Source organism: Scyliorhinus torazame, chromosome 6, assembly GCF_047496885.1.
Source record: "Scyliorhinus torazame isolate Kashiwa2021f chromosome 6, sScyTor2.1, whole genome shotgun sequence".
NCBI lineage: Eukaryota > Metazoa > Chordata > Chondrichthyes > Carcharhiniformes > Scyliorhinidae > Scyliorhinus > Scyliorhinus torazame.
The window spans coordinates 308,971,203-308,994,757 of NC_092712.1; the positions used below are offsets into that span (position 1 = coordinate 308,971,203).

The window sequence follows — 23,555 nt, forward strand, 5'->3', positions numbered from 1 at the left end:
AACCTGACTCTCATTGGTCAAGACAAAAACACCAATTAGATTTAACCCAATACTCAGTATTGAGTCAAAATTCAGTTTGTTACAGGATCGAGTTCAAAGTGTAAAACAGCAGCAGCAAACCACAGAATCCCGAGAGTGCAGATGGAGGCCATTTGACCCATCGAAACTGCACTGACCCTCTGAAAGAGCACCCTATCAGGCCCACTCCCCTGCGTATCCTGGTAACCCCACCTAACCTGCACATCCTTGGACTGTGGGAGGAAACTGGAGCACCCGGAGGAAACCCACGCAGACACGGGGAGAACGTGCAAACTCCGCACAGACAGTCACCCGAGGCCGGAATTGAACTTGGTCCCCTGGCGTTGTGAGGGCAGCAGTGCTAACCACTGTGCTACAGTGCACCATGCCTATATTTAACAGAAGAACGTTAACGGTATCAAACATGAATTGAGAAAAAAAACATTTTCCTTAGACTTAACTATTTTGCTGGTTCATCGCTCCATTACACATGAAAATGGAGCCTGTCATATCAGTGTGGGGGGGAAATGTCTGGATAATGGGAATTGGCAGAGCTCCCATTCATAATGCAAATTTCTTTTTTAGCTTTTGACGGTCAAATTCTCAGCGAGCGCACCGCTTGTTTTCTTTCTGTTTTAGTCTCAAACTCCCCAATCTTGGATCGGATGCCCGAAGTTGGCTGGGTTCCTGGCTCAGGAAATGAATATCCGGAGAGGCGTGGACAGTGAATTCTGCCAGGTTCTGGTTATCCAGACAACATATACTCACCCCCCATTGGATCAATGGACATGAAGTACAACTCTCAACTGCATTCAGCTGGTCCACATAAATCCTGGATACTTTGACTCTCTTAATTCCCACGGAGATTGTGGATTTTTGAGTGTGAATAATCGAGGTTCTATCTTCCTTTAAAGATACTAACTTCCTAGAATTTTAAATATCTGCAACTCAGTGTCACTTCATTTTGCATTGTTTAATTACATACATTTGTCTACGCCAACATTGCAGCTCCTAAGGAATAAAAAGAGACGACAATACCCTGTGGCCCTCAGAGAAGATAAATGATTCTTTTGGGGGGGGGGGTTTAAAATAAACATACCAGCATTTGAAACATGGTGGTTTCATTCTAGTTACTCTAACTGATGCCAGTTACTTCCAGGAGTCGGCTGCACGGGACAAGGCCCTCGGGTTAAAAAGGTCCAAATCATTTGCCAGCGGAGCGATAAACTCGATTGTGTTGGCGAAACCGTTAAAGGCGCTTCATCGTGGCCATGAGCTCCTCCAGACTTTCTTCTGTCTCCTGCACCGTTTCTCCAGTGGTATCTGTGTCGCCCTCCTGGTTACAGGACAGACAACAAGCAAGAATGAATGTGAAGTGTGGTCAGACACAGTCAATAAGGATAATTATCATACTTCTTAATAGCTGGCTATACCTACGGTAAGGGAGTGAAGTCTGAAAGCAGCCAACCGTACAAGCCTGATGTGGGGCAGGACAGCACACTAATAGAACAGAGCTTGAATATTTTGGCAAAGATAGACGTGTTGCTGAAGTTTTTAACCTTGCACTCATCAGGATAAATGCAAGAATGTAAAATTTCAAACAATCACAATTCATACTTCTGCAGGAGATGGGTTGGCGAGTAGATTCTGGCTGAGGCACTGCCATGGTGGAAGCAAAGGTGAACAATAGGCACCCTACGCTCCCAGGCTTGAACACATGCCCTTTGTTTGCAGAGAACGGGTCCCTGCGTATGAATGGATGTCATTTCTAGTGAGTGTAAATGAGTCATGTTAGCTCAACTTATCATTTTAAATTGGTTAGCGCAGCTATTAGCACACTCAGGTTTGTTCAACAAGTGCTGCCCAATTGTGGAATCACATCTAACAGCAGATGTTAGATGGGCTGGTTGAGTACGGTCTAGACTCTGCCTATCATAAACAACCTACTAGGAAATACAAACAAGGTCTTGTGTAAAGAACCATTTACATTTCAGAACTATTCAAATCAATATTCTTTCAACATTATTCCACATAGTCTTCTGAGGAAATAAAAATTTAGAAACCCAATTCATGTTTTCCAATTAAGGGGCAATTTTAGTGTGACCAATCCACCTACTCGGCACATCTTTGGATTGTGGGGGTGAAGCCCACGCAGACACGGGGAATAATGGTACGTCTTAATAAAAATCTAATGTCATCATTTTGAGTGTGACGATTTCAAGTTGTGTTATTACAATGTTCACATTTGGACGTACTTTATCAGGTACAGTGTAAGCGACGGTGATTCCCTCCGGGAGGTCAGGCATGGGGCCGGAAGCAGCTTTCAATTCTTCCTCGGATATCTCAGAAACCAACACGATTCCTGCCCGAATGAAGGAGCATGAAAATGAAATGAAAATCGCTTATTGTCACAAGTAGGCTTCAAATGAAGTTACTGTGAAAAGCAATCACATCACATAAGTCAGCCAATGTGATTGACAAAATGAGTTACTGCGGGGGACTAGAGAAGCAAATTTGATCATCCATTAGCCTCCAGCTAATTAAAAAAATAAATAAACTGAACTCCTCGAGCAGGAGCTTTGAGCTGAAATTAGGTAGCCGCAGCTTTGTGCCGGTACCTTTTCCTCCTCCCATAGAATGTTCCACTACGTTCTGTTGAGATATTCATTCAATGGACTGATAATAGAACATAGAACATTACAGCACAGTGCAAGCCCTTCGGCCCTCGATGTTGCGCCGACCTGTGTAACCACTCTAAAGCCCATCTACACTATTCCCTTATCGTCCATATGTCTATCCAATGACCATTTGAATGCCCTTAGTGTTGGCAAGTCCACTACTGTTGCAGGCAGGACATTCCACACCCTTACTACTCTCGGAGTAAAGAACCTACCTCTGACATCAATCAGCTGGTGAATCCTTGCACCGCTTCCCCACTATTCCCCAAAAGGAAAAGTGTGTGAAAGTACGCTCAGGGGGGGCGGATTCCAGCCCTGGATGGCAGATCCGATTGCCAGCGCGAATGGGATCTAGTGGATTACACCAGGCACAAAGGTTTAATGCGGCCGTGTAATAAAACACCAAGAAAGATGCTTTGGTGTGTGTACCCTGTGGAAATTAAATTTTACCGACTGACTGCAATGGGGAAGTGAGAAATTACGGCGGGGGAGCACAGCCGACAAACGCCAAGGTAGATGGGGGGGGGGGGGACTGTCGGAAGAGTAGAGGAAGAATTGTGCAGGAAGAGACAGAGTAGAAGGAGAATCGGATGTGACAGGAAAGAGATGGAGAGGAAACATAGAAAATAGGAACAAGAGGAGGCCATTCGGCCCTTTGAGCCCGTTCCGCCATTCATTATGATCGTGGCTGATCAGCCAACTCACTAGCCTGGTCCCGCCTTACCCCCATATCTTTGGGTTCCCTTTGCCCCAACAGCTACATCTAACTGCTTCTTGAAGACATACAATGTTGAGGGAGTGGTTGGGTGCTTGTGGGCATTATTGTGCTGTTTTCCTTGTGGAAACTTCTCCACAAAGCCTGGCTAAGTTAGCAGCTTGGCCAGGCCCACTCTTTATCGACTTAAACAGATTTATCCAGTGACCCACGCCATAATATTAAACAAATGGTATAGGTTATTCATATGATGGCCATTCGACTATCAAGTCTGCACCGACCCTCTGAAAGAGCACCCTATCTAGGCCCACTCCCCCATCCTATCCCTGTAACCTCACCTAACCTGCACGTCTTTGGACGGTGGGAGAAAACCGGAGCACCCGGAAGAAACCCACACAGACCCACGGGAGAACGTGCAGACTCCGCACAGACAGTGACCCAGCAGGGAATCGAACCTTGGACCCTGGCGCGGTGAGGCAGCAGTGCTAACCACTGTACCAGCGTGCCGCCCCTCAAGAGTTGGGAGAAATTTAAGGAAGATTTTTGAAAATGAATTTTGAATACCCAATTTAGGGTGGCCAATCCACCTACCCTGGATTGTGGGGGTGGAACCCACACAGACACGGGGAGAATGTGCAAACTCCACACGGACAGCGACTCGAGGCCGGGATCGAACCCGGGACCTCGGCGCCGTGGGGCAGCCGTGCTAACCATTATGCCGCCCTGAAATTTAAAGGTGATGATTGTCAGGGGGAAAAAAAGGATAGATTTGATGAAAGGCTTTTAAAGGTGGTCGAGATCATTGCAAGATGAAGGAGCCGAAGGAGGAAATCCCAAGACTACAAACCAGAACGACTGTCACGAGAGAGAGAGAGAGATAGGGAAAGAGGGTGTGCGCCTGGACATACAGCTGGGATCAGTTGCTGAGGTAGGGGAGGGAGAGACACTGGAATATTCTGCAAACAAAGCTGAGATTTTGTATTTAATACCTTGGGAATAGGGAGTCAGTATTCATCAACAGGGGCTAACCTATAAGCAAAGGGTTGGCGTCAAGCAGTGGGATACAGAATGAGTTGAGGTTTGTATGAGGAAGGCGGGGGAGGCATTGCAGCACAGAAAAATGAGATGCACTGAATCATTCCGTTACTCTCCAGTCTAGTGAAGCTATAGCACCCTCCTCCCCTGTGCCTGCTATCATCAGTTATTTTAATCGCCTCCCGCAACATATATTTTAACAACTAAGAGGGTAGATAAGCCACCACGTTCAACACTTCATCTCTTCAGCTGGGAGGAGTTCATTAATTGTCATTATCGCCCCTCCTCAAGAAGTACCTGGGACCCTCGGCGCCTTGAACCATTAAGTGTAAAATAAAATAAAATATTTACAACGATAAAACCAGCCACACACTCAAACAGGTCTTACCCCAGTCATTGTTTTCGTGGACGATCTCTTCAGTCTCTTCCACTAATTGTTGCTTTGGTCGTGTTACTTCTTTTTGCTGTTAGAGAGACGGCACATTGTTTATTCTTCTTCGCGAAAGTATTATTTACTTCCTGGCCAAGGGTAGAAGCGATGGAAAAGGGATAAAAATTAACCATTTCTTTTCCCCTCTGGTACTCGGGTTCAAATCCGGATGAGTGCTGGGATGGCAGTCTTCGCTCTCGTTAACTGGAAGGTTTCAATGTGAAATATGTTGGGGTGACCTCACGGTTTTCCAGTGGGCACAACTAACCTCCACCAAGTTCTCAACCTTACTTAAAAAGGCTGGTGTGAGAAATGGTAAAAATGCCACATTGGTGTGACGGTCTGTGTGTGTGTGTGTGGGTGGGGGGGGGGAGCGAAGGGTGTTCTCCTGTGGTGGGGGGGGGGGGGGGGGGGCTGAGCTACTTGGTTGAAGCAGAGAAGGGGGGGGACTTTACCCTGCGTCAAACTCGTCATTAAGAGAGACTGATGCAAAGTTGGCACGCCATTTCCCAAAACCCCACCTGGGAAGAGAAGCCCCCTCTCCGACCACCAGCTTCCCACAACCTCGGTCAGAAACTTTTACCATTTCCGACAATGGCCTTTCTAAGTGAGGGCGCCAACTCGCTGGTAACGTGTTGTGTCCACTGGGGATTGCAGTGAGGTCACCCCAACACGGGGTCGTCAACAGGGGCTGGTTTAGCATCGTGGGCTAAACAGCTGGCTTGCAATGCAGAATAAGACCAGCAGCGCGGGTTCAATTCCCGTACCGGTCTCCCCGAACAGGCACCGGAATGTGGCGACTAGGGGCTTTTCACAGTAACTTCATTGAAGCCTACTTGTGACAATAAGCGATTATTACATATTTCATAGAATCCATAGAGTGCAGAAGGCCATTCGGCCCATTTCGTTCATCCCCGTCAATGTGTGCTTGACTGCACCAACCCTTTGGACGAGCACTCTGCCCAGACCCAGACCCAGTCCCCCACCCGATCTCCATAACCCTGTAACGTAACCTGCACATCCCTGGACACAAAAGAGGCAATTTATCATGGCCAATCCACCTAACCTGTACATATTTGGACTGTGGGAGGAAACCGGAGCACCCGAGGAAACCCACACACACACGGGGAGAACATGCAAACTCCACACAGACAGTGACCCAATGCTGGAATTGAACCTGGATCCCTGGCGCTGTGAGGCAACAATGCTAACCACTGTGCCATCACCCGCCAAGTGGTCTGGTCAACGAGCAGTTCCTCACCTTTGTGAGTGCAGTCAAGTGCACATTGACAGGAATGAATGAAAGAGCGAACGTCTTAGTATTTTCTGTTTTATTTTTAAAAATTAAAAAACAATTTAGAGTACCCAATTCATTTTTTCCAATTAAGGGGCAATTTAGCGTGGCCAATCCACCTACCCTGCACATCTTTGTGTTGTGGGGGCGAAACCCACGCAGACACGGGGAGAATGTGCAAACTCCACACGGACAGTGACACAGAGCCGGGATCGAACCTGGGACCTCGGCGCCAAGAGGCAGCAGCGGCTAACCCACTGCGCCACCGTGCTGCCTAATCTTCTTAGTATTAACTGCAGTCCTGACAGGGAAGGAAGAATTGAAAGGCAGTCGTCAATTGCCAACTTTCACGAGCCTTCCAATGAGGCAATCACAAGCTGGTAAACTTCCCGCTTCTTGGGCCACATGATGCACACACTGGGCTAAATCGCTGGCACTTTAGCACACTGGGCTAAATCGCTGGCTTTTAAAGCAGACCAAGGCAGGCCAGCAGCACGGTTCAATTCCCATACAAGCCTCCCCGAACAGGCGCCGGAATGTGGCGACTAGGGGCTTGTCACAGTAACTTCATTTGAAGCCTACTTGTGACAATAAGCGATTTTCATTTCATTTTCATGCGCAAGGGCCAGGGAAAATAAATGACAATAAACAGCAAAGGGACGTGGGTGTGGGGAGCCGGAACAGCATGACAGTCTGTTAGTGTGGTGCACCCGCGGGACTGACTGACCGCGATAAATGGAAGGAGCACCTTGTATTCTTCCTGTCGGAACCTGCAGCTTCGATCATCACAACTGGGATTTGGTTTCATGGTCATTGTTGGAAAGAAGTCCTGCATGGCGTTGTAGCCAAGGTAATAACTCACAGAGCCAAAGCCTAAAAGATACCTGGAAAAGCAAAACAAAAACACTGAATTACCCACTTGATAGCCAGGCATAAAGCAATCTTGGATTTGATCTTTAGATAGTTCAAGTCACGTTTGCTGACTGGGACGAACAAGCCTTAAGAAAATCGGGCAGCCATTCCGGTGGGACGTGGACCATTTGGGACGCCATAGCAGACACGTCGCAAACATACACAGTTTCCAGCCCATTTCCTACATGTGTTAATTTATTTATTTAATATTTACCTACTTACTTCAGGACATTTTGTACCAGAAGTCCTGCTACGACTCCCATGGTGGTGGGGAGACTAGCCGCACACACCCCTTCACGCTTCAGTGTCTTTTCGTCAACATTTGCAGCGACCACGAGTGGGGGGGCGCACTGCAACAGGAACACACAACACGGAATCTTTTCAAGGTGCAACCTGGGTTTGGTGATTGGATACTTAAACCGACTGAAAATTTGCCCAGTGATCATTTAAATAAATGGCGTTCCCAGCACCTAAACAACTGCAATCGATCAGCCGCATAGTATGCGAGGCGGCAATCCCGTTATTCCATTAAAGATTCATAGAGGACAGGGAGCCGGAAATCCCTCTGGCCTCAGGAGGCATGGGTGGAGGTTTCCACAGAGGTGATGGGAACTTCGGGGCAGAATCTCTTTACACCACCTCATCTGTAACTCCCCAAATTGTCATTAGGCGCCCCCCCTCTTGCTCATTCCCCCATGTCTGGGCACCTTCCTAAGGAATCATCTGGAAATTCTGCCTAATTATCCCGTTATAACCTCACTGGGGCTCAAAACATCTGACAGCTGGTGGGAAACCTGATGAAGTCTGAGAAAGGCTCCAGCATCTCGAAGCGGGGATCCATTCTCCTCCAAACATTCGCCTCGAAACATTCCCCTGGAACCATTCCCCTGGAACCATTCCCCTGGAACCATTCCCCTGGAACCATTCCCCTGGAACCATTCCCCTGGAACCATTCCCCTGGAACCATTCCCCTGGAAACATTCGCCTCGATCCATTCTCCTGGAAACATTCTCCTCGGACTACATATGGCTTTCCTCTTCTTGGACTTTCCTGGGGATGGGAACACCTCCCCACCACGGCACAAGTGGTTAACACTGCTGCCTCACAGCGCCGGGGATCTGATTTCAATTCCAGCCTTGGGTGGTTTGCGGAGACTGCTCGTTCTCCCCGTGTGCGCGTGGGTTTCTCCGGGTGCTCCGGTTTCCTCCCTCGGCCCAAAGATGTGCAGGTTTAGGTGGATTGGCTACGGGAACACCCCTAAATTTCCCTTCTGTGCCCAAAGATGTGGAGGTTAGGTGGGGTTATGGGGTAACGGGGCAGGGGGCCCAGGTAAGGTGGTCTTTCAGATGGTCGGCGCAGACTCAATGGGCCGAATGGCCTCCTTCTGCACTGTAGGAATTTTATGGGACCACCCTGCCTCTGCCCCTCCACCCCCCCCCAACCACGGGACCACCCTGCCTCTGCCCGGCCCCCCCCACCACGGGACCACCCTGCCTCTGCCCCCCCACCACGGGAACACCCTTGCACACCCACCACGGGAACACACCTGCCCCTGCACCCCCGCCATTAGAACACCTGCCTCTGCACCCCCACCCCGGGAACACCCCTGCCGCGGCCCCCCCACCATGGGAACACCCCTGCCCTTGCACCCCCACCATGGGAACACCCCTGCACCCCCACCATGGGAACACCCCTGCCTCTGCACACCCACCACGGGAACACCCCTGCCCCCCCCTCCCCCCAACCACGGGAACACCCGTACCCCTGCACCCCCACCATGGGAACAGCCCTGCCCCTGCAGCCCCACCACGGGAACACCGCTGCCCACCCCCCCCACCATGGGAACACCCCTGCCCCTGCACACCCACCACGGGAACACCCCTGCCCCCCCCCCCCAACCACGGGAACACCCCTGCCCCTGCACCCCCACCAGGGGAACACCCCTACCCCTGCACCCCCACCATGGGAACACCCCTGCCCCTGCAGCCCCACCACGGGAACACCGCTGCCCCCCCCCCCCCCAACCACGGGAACACCCCTGCCCCTGCCCCCCCACCACGGGAACACCCCTGCCCCCCCCCCACCAGGGGAACACCCCTGCCGCTGCACCCCCACCAGGGGAACACCCCTGCCGCTGCACCCCCACCACGGGAACACCCCTGCCCCCCCCACCAGGGGAACACCACTGCCGCTGCACCCCCACCAGGGGAACACCCCTGCCGCTGACGGGAACACCCCTGCCGCTGCATCCCACCACGGGAACACCCTGCCCCTGCACCCCCACAACGGAAACACCCCTGCCCCTGCCCCTCCACCAGGGGACCACCCCTGCCGCTGACGGGAACACCCCTGCCGCTGCATCCCACCACGGGAACACCCTGCCCCTGCACCCCCACAATGGGAACACCCCTACCTCTGCACCCCCACCATGGGAACACCCCTGCACCCCCACCACGGGAACACCCCTCCCCTGCCCCTGTACTCCCACCACAGGAACACCCCTGCCCCTGTCCCCCCACCCCCACCATGGGAACACCACTACCCCTGCACCCCCGCCATGGGAACACCCCTGCCCCTGTACTCCCACAACAGGAACACCCCTACCCCTGTCCTCCCACCACAGGAACACCCCTACCCCTGCACCCCCACCATGGGAACACCCCTACCGCTGCCCCCCCCCCCCACCACAGGATCACCCCTACCCCTGCCCCCCCCACCAGGGGAACACCCCCACCAGGGGAACACCCCTGCCGCTGCGCCCCCACCACGGGAACACCCCTGCCGCTGCACTCCCACCACGGGAACTCCCATGCCCGCTGCACCCCCACCACGGGAACACCCATGCCCGCTGCACCCCCACCACGGGAACACCCATGCCCGCTGCACCCCCACCACGGGAACACCCATGCCCCCTGCCCCGCCACCATGGGAACACCCCTGCACCCCCACCACGGGAACACCCCTACCCCTGCACCCCCACCATGGGAACACCCCTGCACCCCCACCACAGGAACACCCCTGCCCCTACACCCCCGCCACAGGAACACCCCTACCCCTGCACCCCCACCACAGGAACACCCCTGCCCCCCACCACGGGGACACCCCTACCCCTGTACTCCCACCACAGGAACACCCCTGCCCCTGCACCCCCACCAAAGGAACACCCCTACCCCTGTACTCCCACCACAGGAACACCCCTATCCCTGCACCCTCACCAAAGGAACAGCCCTACAATGGGAACACCCTTAGAGGACCGGTGGGCAATTGGGGTAGGTGCTGCTGGACTGCTCGTGAGCACTTTGGGCCTATTCCAATCAGTCAGTCCCGACTGCCCAGAAAACATGATGGGAACTGTGGCCAATGGTAGCAGGACAGAGTTTCCGCACTGCTACATTCAGCCTGGCGGAATGGGTCCCGTCCCAGTTCATGGCCACCTTCAAATGTTTCAAAAACTTCCAAAAACATGCATCAACTCCACAAACACATTTAACCCAACTCCTAGCAGAAAGGAATCCTGGTTTACGAACGTTCAAACAAGCCTGATCTCTTCAGCTGTATATATAGCAAAGAGACAGAATCATAGATTGAGGCCATTCAGCCGGTCGTGTCCATACTGACCCTCTGCAAGAGGAAGTCACTAGTGCCATTTCCCCGCCTCTTCCCCTGTACTTCCTGCAATATTTCCCCCTTCAGATAATGATCTGATTTTCTTTTGAAAGACGCAATTGGTCCTGCTTCCCCCGCACACGCAGGCAGCGCGTTCCAGTCCCTAACCACTCGCTACATTGAGAGATCTTCCCATTCACCCCAAATTACTGTCCCTTATTTCTCACCCTGTTCTGTCAATGGGAACCGTTTCTCCCAGTCTACTCCATCCGGACTCCTCGCGATTTAACTGCACTGTGAAGAAATATATTGTTGACATTCAGAGTTTCCGTAAAAACCATGAAGTCTCACTGAGTGCGATACACGTGGCAGCACACGGAGACTCTCTGAACTTGAACAAACGGGTTCAAAACTTCCAGGAAGAAAGGTGTTAACATTCATGCCTCTCACTGGGTCCGCCTTAGAGATGAGCTTCCAAACAGGTAGCCCTCAATGACGATTCAGGTATCTTCGCCAAGCAATTAACAAAGAAAAAAATCTTCGCTGACCTAACTCCAAATACAACTTGGTGCCCGTGACGCCAAGAACTCACTTTGCTCGGTGAAGATTTATTTGCAACACTGAAGATAGAAGCACAATGAACAGCAATGGCCATACCGCAAAGCAGGCAGTTTCTCCTGGAATAAGCAGCTGGATATGCCCCGAGACCGCATTTTCACTGACCCCAGACTCCATCCACACCTTAGCAAGCTCATTGCACGCCTGAAATCAAGAAAATATAACTTCAAAAAAGGTGAACAACAGGAGTAGAGAAACGCACATCGTTGCCAAAAAAAAAAGAACCCCTCAATTTTAAGTCATTTAACGACTGACAAACACACGTTCAGCTCACCAGTTACTGTGAGGCTGCTGCAGGTTTAACACTCACTGTATTTATTGCCATACGGGCTTCAAAGTTGTCGACGCAGCTCAGTATTAGATCCACAGGTTTTCCTTCCTCCAACCCGCCGTTCCTAATGAAAATCAAATCACAGGGACGAGTTAAACGCTTCATTGGAGAGCTGTCTGCGAAGGGGCGCAGCTGCAAAGGGGGCTTCGCTAAAGGGGCTTAAACGGAGGGACAGTGGGGAATTCTGTAGGAATCCAGGAAACGTGTTTCAGTTGAAGAAAACAAATACATCCGGGTGCAAATCTTGCCCCGCTCAAAAACCTGAAACTTTACTGAGGGGGTGCTGCCCTGCCAGAGGTGCCGTCTTTCGGGTGAGATATTAAATCAAAGCCATATCTGCCCTCTCAGGTAGGTGTAAAATATTCCATGGTACTATTCCGAAGAAGAGTAATAGTTTATCCTCGGTGTCCTGGCCAATATTTATCCCTCAATCAACATCACAGATCATCTGATCATAATTAGTTTACAATGTGTGGGAGTTTGCTGCGTGTACGTTGGCTGGCTCGTTTCCTACATTTCACTCGTGACTACACTTCAAAAAGTCCCTCACTGCCCTTAGAGTATATGGTGAAATGCATCACTGTATATACACAAGGGGTTAATGTAAATACACTACAACTAAGTAACCACTAGAGGGAGCACCAGAGAGGCCATGACATGCAGACATATAGTCATTACAACAGGACACAACCAATGGGTAATCAGGACACCCAGAGGTGGCATTACCACAAGGGGGCACTTCACAACCCATATAAAAGGACAGGGCACACATGCTCTGCCTCTTTCCACAGACAGGCATCTAGAGAGTACATCAGGGTTGATCAACAGCATCACACCCAGCACATGGCTTAGAACAGGCTGGTAAAGATAGACTGAGTTACTACAGATAGATTAGCAGAGAGTCGAACTCATTTAAGAACTGTGTTAATAGTTCAATAAACAAGTTGAACTCATTTCATAGTCTGGAGCTTCCTTTGTCAAAGCAGACATCAAGGAAGCAGCTTATGCTACACGAAGCAGCATAACACAGCAGGGTAGTTTGGGAAATCCGGAGGTTGTGAAAGACACTATATACATCCAAGTATTTAAGCTAATTGCGGAGTCCACGTAGTTTATATTGCAGACCAATTATGTAGCAACTACAGGGAACACACGCCGCGATGGCGTTTCCCCCCCGCCGCGACGGCGTTTCCGCACGCCGCGACGGCATTTCCGCACGCCCCGATGGCGTTTACGCAGCGCATGAGCAGTAGGTCCCAAGTCCATTTAGCAGCCCTCAGTCCTTTCAACGACCCCATTTCCTTCATTCATTTATTCTTAAATGTTGTCAGTCTCCACTTCAGTCACTAACACCATAAGAAAGAGCTCCCTTCTGGCTCGCAAACCCTCCGTGCAAAACCGTTCCTCCTCGGCTGACACACCTTTGTCCCCCCCCACCTTGTGTTTGCGGAGTGGTGTGTGCCGGTCAGCACATGTGGGCAGGGCTGCTCGGCACAAAGGCGGAAAACAATCTCGGCATCTGGTGACAATGAGGAAGGGCATCTTTTAAAGGTGGTTATTGGAACCTTCAGAAGCAGTATCGTTGCCAGATATCAATAGAATGGTCATGTGTGGCACTGTTTGGATTTGGTAACAGGATCATAGAATGCCTACGTCACCGGAGGCCATTCAGACCACTGAATCTATACTAGCTCTCAGAGCAATCCAGCTCGTACCGCTGTGCCGCCCTTTCCCGTGGGTGTGCATGTTTATTTTCACGGTTAAGTACTTATCTAATTGTCTTTCAGGACCAGTGATTAAATCTGCCTCCGTAGCCCCTCTTTCAGGCAGCACATTCAAGACCATTACAACTCTCTGTTTGACCAAGGAAATTTGTGGATTCTTCACTGGGATATTCTTGACGTTCAGGGCCATGAACCTGCCACCAACCTTCAAAATCCGTCTGGCCTGCTCGTGACTCCAGTTTCTAATCCCTGGAATAAATACATTTGCTGGGGTTTGGGAAAGGGCAGCAAAGTGAGAAAAATTGAATAGATTGTTCAAAGGGCCAGCACGGGCACAGTGGGCCGAATGGCCTCATTTCATGTCGCAAGGACCCGCGAGAGCAGCATATTTAAGTGGCACCGGGAAAACGAGGACCGCGCCTCCGGATTTTGCATCCTAAATCCAACCTGATCCGATCCATGAAATGCTGAAAGTTGTCCATTGTTGTGATGTTGAGGTTGTGAATTTCAAACTGAACGTCGGGATTAATATTCCTGCAAAAGCAAGGGACAGGCCGATTACATTCAGCTCCCGATGGGCTGCGCAACGAGTTCAGTTAGCAACATCAACAGCAACATTACAGGTCGAGAATCCTTCATCCCAAACCCTCGGGCCGACTGCATTTCGGATTTTAGATCATATTGTTTCCCCAGATGTGGAATGCAAACCCAGAAAATAGGATCCAATCCAATACGATCATCGCTGATCCTCTATCTCAACACTCAACTCCCGCACTCTCCCCATACCCCCTTGTGAGACTAGTTAAGATGAAAAAGGAAGCATACATAAGATCTAGGCGACATAAAACTGATGAAGCTTTGGAGGAATATCGGGAAAGTAGGACAAATCTCAAACGCGCAATAAAGAGGGCTAAAAGGGGTCATGAAATATCTTTGGCTAGCAGGGTTAAGGAAAATCCCAAAGCCTTTTATTCGTATATAAGGAGCAAGAGGGTAACTAGAGAAAGGATTGGCCAACTCAAAGACAAAAGAGGGAATTTATGTGTGGAGTCAGAGGAAATGGGTGAGATTCTTAATGAGTACTTTGCATCGGTATTCACCAAGGAGAGGGACATGACGGATGTTGAGGCTAGGGATGGATGTTTAAATACTCTAGGTCAAGTCGGCATAAGGAAGGGGGAAGTTTTGGGTATTCTAAAAGGCATTAAGGTGGACAAGTCCCCAGGTCCGGATGGGATCTATCCCAGGTTTCTGAGGGAAGCGAGGGACGAAATAGCTGGGGCCTTAACAGATATCTTTGCAGCATCCTGGAGCACGGGTGAGGTCCCGGAGGACTGGAGAATTGCTAATGTTGTCCTTTTGTTTAAGAAGGGTAGCAGGGATAATCCAGGGAATTATAGACCTGTGAGCTTGACGTCAGTGGTAGGCAAACTGTTGGAGAAGATACTGAGGGATAGGATCTATTCACATTTGGAAGAAATTAGACTTATCAGTGATAGGCAGCATGGTTTTGTGCAGGGAAGGTCATGTTTTACAAACCTAATAGAATTCTTTGAGGAAGTGATAAAGTTAATTGATGAGGGAAGGGCTGTAGATGTCATATACATGGACTTCAGTAAGGCGTTTGATAAAGTTTCCCATGGCAGGTTGATGGAAAAAGTGAACTCGTATGGGGTTCAGGGTGTACTAGCTAGATGGATAAAGAACTGGCTGGGCAACAGGAGACAGAGAGTAGTGGTGGAAGAGAGTGTCTCAAAATGGAGAAAGGTGACTAGTGGTGTTCCACAGGGATCCGTGCTCGGACCAATGTTGTTTGTGATATACATAAATGATCTGGACGACGGTATAGGTGGTCTGATTAGCAAGTTTGCAGATGATACTAAGATTGGTGGAGTTGCAGATAGCGAGGAGGACTGTCAGAGAATACAGCAAAATATAGATAGAGAAATGGCAGATGGAGTTCAATCCAGGCAAATGCGAGGTGATGCATTTTGGAAGATCTAATTCAAGAGCGGACTATACGGTCAATGGAAGAGTCCTGGGGAAAATTGATGTACAGAGAGATCTGGGAGTTCAGGTCCATTGTACCCTGAAGATGGCAACGCAGGTCAATAGAGTGGTCAAGAAGGCATACAGCATGCTTGCTTTCATCAGACAGGATATTGAGTACAAGAGTCGGCAGGTCATGTTACAGTTGTATAGGACTTTGGTTCGGCCACATTTGGAATACGTGCAGTTCTGGTCGCCACATTACCAGAAGGATGTGGATGCTTTCGAGAGGGTGCAGAGGAAGTTCACCAGGAAGTTGCCAGGTATAGAGGGTGCTAGCTATGAAGAAAAGTTGAGTAGATTAGGATTGTTTTCGTTTGAAAGACGGAGGTTGAGGGGGGACCTGATTGAGGTCTACTAATTTATGAGAGGTATGGACAGGGTGGATAGCAACAAGCTTTTTCCAAGAGTGGGGGTGTCAATTACAAGGGGTCACAATTTCAAGGTGAGAGGGGGAAAGTTTAAGGGAGATGTGCGTGGAAAGTTTTTTTACGCAGAGGGTGGTGGGTGCCTGGAGCGCTTTGCCAGCGGAGGTGGTAGAGGCGGGCACGATAGCATCATTTAAGATGCATCTAGACAGATATATGAACGGGCGGGGAACAGAGGGAAGTAGATCCTTGGAAAATAGAAGACAGGTTTAGATAAAGGATCTGGATAGGCGCAGGCTGGGAGGGCCGAAGGGCCTGTTCCTGTGCTGTAATTCTTTGTTCTTGACGCCTTTGATGTAGAAATCTAACCATTTCCTTCTTAAATATATTCAGTGACTTGTCCTCCACAGCCTTTTGTGGCACATTACAATCGCCTAGGTTGGCTCCAGTCCAAAGTAAATAAAATGGCTAGTAAAGATGGGAAGTTCGCGAGCCTGGGTGAGCTGGAGGAGAAGTACGGGCTCCCCCCGGGAAACGCCTTTAGGTATCGACAGGTAAGGGCGTTTGCCAGGCGGCAAGTGGTGGAATTCCCGCTGCTACTGCCACGCACGGTACAGGACAGGGTGCTCTCGGGGGCGTGGGTTGGAGGGGGGAAGATCTCGGCAACATTCCAGGTGATGCAGGAGGAGGAGGCCTCGATGAGGTGCTGAAAGTGGGAGGAGGACTTGGGGGAGGAGATCGAGGAGGGGACGTGGGCAGATGCCCTAGGGAGGGTGAACTCTTCCTCTTCGTGCACGAGGCTCAGCCTCATACAGTTTAAGGTGCTGCACAGGGCACATATGACCGGGACAAGGATGAGCCGGTTCTTTGGGGGTGAGGACAGGTGTGTTAGGTGCTCAGGGAGCCCAGCAAACCACACCCATATGTTCTGGGCATGCCCAGCGATGGAGGAATTTTGGAAGGGCGTAGCGAGGACGGTGTCGAGGGTGGTAGGATCCAGGGTCAAACCGGGCTGGGGGCTCGCAATATTTGGGGTTGCAGAGGAGCCGGGAGTGCAGGAGGCGAAAGAGGCCGGCATTCTGGCCTTTGCGTCCCTGGTAGCCCGGCAAAGGATTCTCCTTCAGTGGAAGGATGTGAGGCCCCCCCAAGCGTGGGGGATCTGAGGGGGTGTATATATTTGCTATGTGTTTCAGCGGGTGTTGATATATTATTTATGTATGGGGGAGGGGGCACTGGGTTGTTTTGTTTTGTATTTAATTCTATTGGGTTCCTTTTACATTTTGTGAAAACTTTAATAAAAATTATATATTTTTTTAAATGGCTAGTAAAATAAGATGAATCACTAAATAATAAAGACAAGGTATAAAATCATAGAATTTACAGTGCAGAAGGAGGCCATTCGGCCCATCGGGTCTGCACCGGCTCTTGGAAAGAGCACCCTACCCAAGTCCACAACTCCACCCTATCCCCATAACCCAGTAACCCCACCCAACACTAAGGGCACTTTTGGAGACTAAGGACAATTTATCACAGCCAATCCACCTAACCTGCACATCATTGGACTGTGGGAAGAAACACACGGGGAGAACGTGCAAACTCCACACAGACAGGGACCCAAGCCGGGAATCGAACCTGGGACCCTGGAGCTGTGAAGCCACAGTGCTAACCACTGTGCTTTATGTGCACTGTGAGATTATAACATAAACCTTTTCCGACACTTACGTGAAATACAATAAACAGAGCATTCCAGAAACAGAAAAAAGAAACACTGGAAAAACAGAATTTTACAGGCCATTCGGCCCCTTGCACCTGTCGTGCCCCATTCCCCCTCCCCTTGGCGGGATCCCTGCACGTTTTCTCTTTCAAATATCTCTCCAGGTCCCTTTTGAAAGTTGTTATTGAACCGTTTCCATCACCCTTTCAGGCAGCGCCTTCCAGATCACAACAACTCGCTGCATAAAATAATTCCTCCTCATTTCTCCCTCTGGATCTTTTGTCAATTATCTAAAATCTGTATTCTCTGGTTATTTATCCTCCTACCAGTGGAAACAGTTTTGACTTATTAACTATCAAAGTCCTTTACAAAACTTGAAGATCGAAACAGAGGGAAACTATTCAGCCCGTTGAACCTGTTCACTATTCAGTAAGAACATGATTGATCTCTATATCAACTCCACCTAGCTTAAGTACTCTAATTGATATCTGGGTTCTAAGCCAAGGCTCATTCTTGGATAACAGTCCATTCATCCATTAGACCGTTGAAGCAGCTGAGTCCCAGAGAAATTATTGCTTGATTGACAGCTCTGGCTCTCTGATCTCTTTTGTCAATTGAACATTGTTTATGTTTATGCGGAGCAGACTCGATGGGCCGAATGGCCTAATTCTGTTCCTATATCTTATGAATTTACACAAGGTAAAGAAATTTCAAGTTGTTTGCAATTTCTGCTGTTGGTACTTTATTTTAACATAAATTTAGAGTACCCAATTATTTTTATTTCCAATTAAGGGGCAATTTAACGTGGCCAATCCATCTAACCTGAACATCTTTGGGCTGTGGGGGGTGAAACCCCCACAGACATGGGGAGAATGTGCAAACTCCACACGGACAGTGACCCAGCGCCGGGATTCAAACGTGGGTCCTCAGCGTCGCAGTCCCAGAGCTAACCACTGCGCCACATGCCGCCCGCTATTGGAACTTTAAAGGTACTTTATGATTGATGTTTTCATTGGTCTGTAGTAAAAAGGTAGCTGTAATAAGTTTCTGTTTGACATGTTCACCACAGTAAACAGTGTGACAAACTACTAGACTCCCCGCACTAAACACTGATGAGGTTAAAAATAAAAAGTGGGGTTGCTTGGATGTTTTCAGATAAAGGAGACTCGACCTGTATTGCAGACTCATTTGCACTCGAAAGAATCCAGTGGCTCTTCATACAGAGTTTAGGCTCAAATGGTTAAAAACAGAAAGTGAGCTGGCTCAGGGTTTAATGAGGTTTTCACAGTTCTGCTGCTTAGACAGCGAGTCGCGGTCTCGAGACCATTCAAGCCCAACCTCATCAATGTTCCCCCACGGGCCTTGTCCCACCAATCTTCATCCAGCATCCTCCTAAATGCCTGTGCGCTATTTACCTCAACCCGCCGTGTTGCACATTCTCTCCGCTCTCTGACTAAAAAACGCCCTCCAGAATTTCCTTCTGGATTAAGCTAGTGCCTATTTTATATTGATGACCTCCAACTGCGATCTCTCATCCACGAAAATATTTGCGTCTTACCCTATCAAACTATTCCATTATCCTATGACCTCGATCAGATCATCCCTTGTAAGTTCATACGATACAGGAGCAGAATTAGACCATTTGGCCCGTCGAGTCTGCTCTGCCATCGATCATGGCTGATCTCATCCAGGCCTTAACTCCACCGTGCTGCCCGTCCTCCATAACCCTTCAACCCATTACCAATTAAAAATCTGTCTAACTCCTCCTTAAATTACTCACTGTCCCAGCCTCCACCGCACTCCGGGGTAGCGAATTCCACAGAGTCACAATCCTTTAGGAGAAATAGTTTCTCCTCAACTCGGTTTTAAATTTGCTACATCTTATCCTGAGACTATGACCTCTCGTCCCAGAATGCCCCACAAGAGGAACCATCCGCTCCATGTCTACTTTACATGCAAATTTCCTCAAACTTGTGCATCTGCCGTCACAACTCAGCACACCAGGGCAAAATTTGGCTAGATGCCTGTTTTGCGCCAATAATAATAATAATAAAAACAGAAACTTCTGGAAATACTCCAGAAGTGGCCAGATAACATCGGTGGAGAGAGACAGAGTTAACGTCTTGGGTCAACGACAACCATTATCTTACGACCTTTATCGCTCGGTGTGGTTCCACATCACCACCAAGTGGTCTATTAACCTCACAGCGGCTTTCCCATTGTGGCACCAGTAGGGATACAAGATGCGATTTTCCACCTCTTTCCGCAGGCAATAGCATAACTTTGCGAGGGGAGGACACACTGTCGTGGTGTTATTTGCGATTAGCTTTACCTCAGTGTTTCTTTAGCAGCTTCCACTTTACTAAGTCCAGCTTGGTGAGGCTGGAAGAAGAGTCTGTTCATGTTGGCTAGTTCCACCTTGTCATAGTCAAACAGCAAGAGCTGAAAGTTAGAAAGGAAGATGATCGGCATTCCAATTAACTGGCTAATTTGGTCAACAAGTCAATTTTTACTTGCAATTTTGATTTCAACCCATTAAACCCGGTGAAGCGGGGGTGGTACAGCAATGATACCTCTTAAAACTGAATAGTTAGCATGCCACTAGAGTAGTTTTACATAAGTTACTTTATTAAGGATGGAGATGAATTATAGGAAGAGTACCGAGTAATCATTATTAACCATTAAACATGTATTTTTAGGACAGATCAGTAATAAGTAATCAACAGTGAAACAACCCAGGGTGCTGGTTCTGTTGTTCTGTTTCTCACAAACAATCAGCACAGGATGCTGGGATTGTACACAGCTGTCAGGTTGAGGATCCTGGCATCAATCATGGGTTGCTTGCAATTCTATTGGGTGAAGTTTAAACATTGCTTGCAATTCTATTGGGTGAGTTTAAACATAGCAACTTCATGGATGGATCGCGTCCAACTGGGAAGGGCTATTGATTTTTGAAAGTTGCATATGTGCTGAGTTTGTGTCTGCGTTCTGAAGAAGGACCTTGGCAGCTATCCAGGCCTCATCTCTCATGTACATGAATGCAAGCTTGTAGAAAATAAAACCTCTGTCAGATTGTTGATGTGTCTGCTGCTCTTTGTACTGAGTTGAACCACAGGAGAAAAGCCCAGGTGGAAGCCAACTCAATACACAGGCCTTGAAACCGCTCCTACACCCAGCTCCTCAGAATCAGTTTGTGCGAAGCAACATTCCCGTTGGTCAACCAGTACCTTAGACTCTGACTATATCACTAATTCAATCCTAGGATGTGTGTCACCAGCATTTATCGTCCGTCCCTAATTGTTGCCCTTGCGAGAGGCAACCACATTGCTGTGGGTCTGGTCTCATATCTAGGCCAGACCGGGTAAGGATGGCAAATTTCCTTCGCTAAAGGGCATTAGGGAACCAGGTGGGTTTTTAACAACAATCGATGATCGCTTTATGGTTGTCATTACCAAGTCCAGCGTTATAATTCCAGATTTATCAATCGAATTTAAATTTCACTAGCTGCCATTTCCTCCCAGAGCATTAGTCTGGGCCTCTGGGTAACTAGTCCAGTGACATTACCACCATAAATCAAGATGAGTAAATAATGGGCAGCACGGTGGCGCAGTGGTTAGTGTTGCTGCCTCACGGCGCCGAGGTCCCAGGTTCAATCCCGGCCCCGGGTCACTGTCCGTGTGGAGTTTGCACATTCTCCCCGTGCTTACGTGGGTTTCACCCCCATAACTCAAAGATGTGCAGGCTAGGTGGATTGGCCACGCTAAATTGCCCCTTAATTGGAAAAAATGAATTTGGTACTCTGAATTTTAAAAGAAAAAAAAAGTAGCAAATTACCCCAAATAAACTTGCATTAGGAGGACCCATGGGTGCTGTATAATTCATGAGTGATACAGTGAGCTTTCAGTACCTTGAATAGGGTTGTCATAACGTATTGGGTTTATATAAAACATATTTAAAGCAGGTCAGTACACCTGGAGTTGTGTGAACATTTCCAGGCACCACACTTTAGGGAGGATTCATTGTTCATGGAGGTCGCACAATTTAGATTTACCACAATCATATCTGGTCTCTTAACAGTTCAATTATTAACTTACGTATGTACAAACAAGGAGGAGTCGGCCATTTTGTCCCTCAAGCTTGCAACACTGTTTGGTAAGTTCAAGGCGGATCTGATTGTGGCCTCAACTCTATTGCTGTGTCTACCACCAATAACCATCGACTCCCTTGTCTGTCTCACTCTCTCTCTCTCCCCCCCCACTCTTGACCCCCCCTGACTGCCCCTCGCTTGCCGCCCCCTCTCTAGTTTCCCACCTTGACTGCCCCTCAACTCCTTCCTTCTCCAACCCTCCTCACTGCCCTTCGCTCCCTCCCTCTCTGCCGCCTTCCCCCTTCACTGCCCCTCCCTCCCTCTCTGATCACCCACTTCACTCTCCCTCTGATACCATTTCACTGCACTTTCTTCTGACCCCTTCACTGTCCCCCTTCCTCCCTCTGCCCTCCACTGCCCCTCCCTCCCGCTGACTCCCCCCACTGCCCCTCCCTCTCTGACACCCTCCACTGCTCTTCCCTCCCACCCACCCTCACTCCCTCCCTCTCTGGCCCTCCTCTCAGACACCCCTGGCCCCTCACTGAGGAGGGATTACCCAAATTACAGATGTGATCCCTGGAATTTAGAAGGTTGTAGGGCGATTTGGTTGAAGTTTCCAAATTATTAAAGGGAACAGAAAGGGTTGATGGAGAGAGGAACTTTTTTCACTTGAAGAATTTAGGAATAAGAACCAGAACTCTCAGGAATAAAATTAGAAAATATTCTTTCTCACAATGGATAGTAGAAATTTAGAAGTCTCTTCCACAAATAACAATTAATGCTCAATTTAATTCTGTCAATGTTAAATCAGACATTGATAGTACTTTGCCGAGCAATGGTATTAAGGGATATATATGGCACAAAGGTGGGCATATGGAGTTCAGCCACAGAGTAGTCATAAACTCACTGAATGGAAGAACAGACTCGAGGGGCTGAAGGGCCTCCTCCTTTTCCTTAGGTCTAAAAGAACATCTTCCTACGTAACTCAGTGCTAAAGGACGTCTTATACTGCGCCGCTTTACAAGATACGTGCTCTGAACAATTTCTTCAAGAAACGCTTTCGATGGTTGAAGAGAAAGACAAGGTGATCTGCTGTCTACGAATTATAGAAACTGGTTCTGGAGATATTTCAATATTTCGCGCCCATACTCCAGCTGGTTCTATGATGCCAAATCTGTGCTGGATGGTTTTGCCATCCTATAGTTTATTCGGTCCAGAGATGAAGAAGATCAAAAGGAAAGTGGAGGGTTTGCATTACCTTACCAATGCCACATCTTGTCAACATTTCCGCTGTCACACTTCCAACCCCACCGACACCCACAACCACCACCGTGAACGTCCGGATTTTCTGTGCACGAAATCAGAAGAAACGCTTGAGCCGTAGTCGTTATGAAAGGTTATCGCACAAGAAACGCAGTCACCGGTTCTTTACAAACTCAGCTCACCTCATAATCAGCAACGATTCCCATTCGTTTGAGAGCCATCAGGCGACTAGGTGAAATAGAAACAATTGTTGAACAAGTTAGAAAGGGATAGAGAGTGCAAACAATGTTTGATCAATTCTCAGCAATTGCACAGGGCTTTGGCGGGATCACAGCCACTTTGGTGAGTGTACTACGCGCATGTTTTGGTCTCCATATTTAAGGGTGTCCTTGCCTCGGAGGTGGTACTGCGAAGGTTCACTAGATTGGTTCCTGGGTTGGGTGGTGGAGGGGGGAGGGATGCTGTCCTATGACGAGAGGCTGACCAAACTCGGTTTATACTATCTGGAGTTTAGGAGAACAAGAAGTGATCAGACTGAAACCTACCACATCCCAAAGGGGCTCGAGAGGGTAGATACAGAGGGGTTCTTTCCTCTGGTGGGGGAATCATTTGGGACTGAGATGGGGAAAAATCTCTTTACTCAAAGGGTTGTGAAGTTTTGGGAATTCTCTATCCCAGGGTTTGGGGTTGCTCTATTACTAAATGCCTTTAAG

The 23,555-nt window shown here is 48.9% G+C and overlaps 1 protein-coding gene across 3 annotated transcripts in view; it reads right to left on the bottom strand.

The window, feature by feature from the left end:
• Positions 1 to 976: 976 nt before the first annotated feature.
• The window catches only part of uba5 (ubiquitin-like modifier activating enzyme 5), a 28,330-nt gene continuing 5,751 nt past the window's right edge, over positions 977 to 23,555 (bottom strand). The window contains exons 2-12 of one of the 3 annotated variants that reach the window (XM_072510037.1): positions 23,025 to 23,070; positions 22,838 to 22,927; positions 19,825 to 19,934; positions 13,809 to 13,895; positions 11,617 to 11,701; positions 11,346 to 11,450; positions 7,305 to 7,432; positions 6,919 to 7,054; positions 4,835 to 4,910; positions 2,274 to 2,380; positions 977 to 1,354 (exon numbers count right to left, since the gene is read on the bottom strand). In XM_072510037.1, coding sequence (XP_072366138.1) covers positions 1,268 to 1,354; positions 2,274 to 2,380; positions 4,835 to 4,910; positions 6,919 to 7,054; positions 7,305 to 7,432; positions 11,346 to 11,450; positions 11,617 to 11,701; positions 13,809 to 13,895; positions 19,825 to 19,934; positions 22,838 to 22,927; positions 23,025 to 23,070 — 1,057 coding nt within the window. In that variant the 3' untranslated portion in view covers positions 977 to 1,267. Of the gene's footprint in view, positions 1,355 to 2,273; positions 2,381 to 4,834; positions 4,911 to 6,918; positions 7,055 to 7,304; positions 7,433 to 11,345; positions 11,451 to 11,616; positions 11,702 to 13,808; positions 13,896 to 19,824; positions 19,935 to 22,837; positions 22,952 to 23,024; positions 23,071 to 23,555 lie in introns of all 3 variants that reach the window. The other 2 variants (XM_072510039.1, XM_072510038.1) reach the window with 2 other exon arrangements.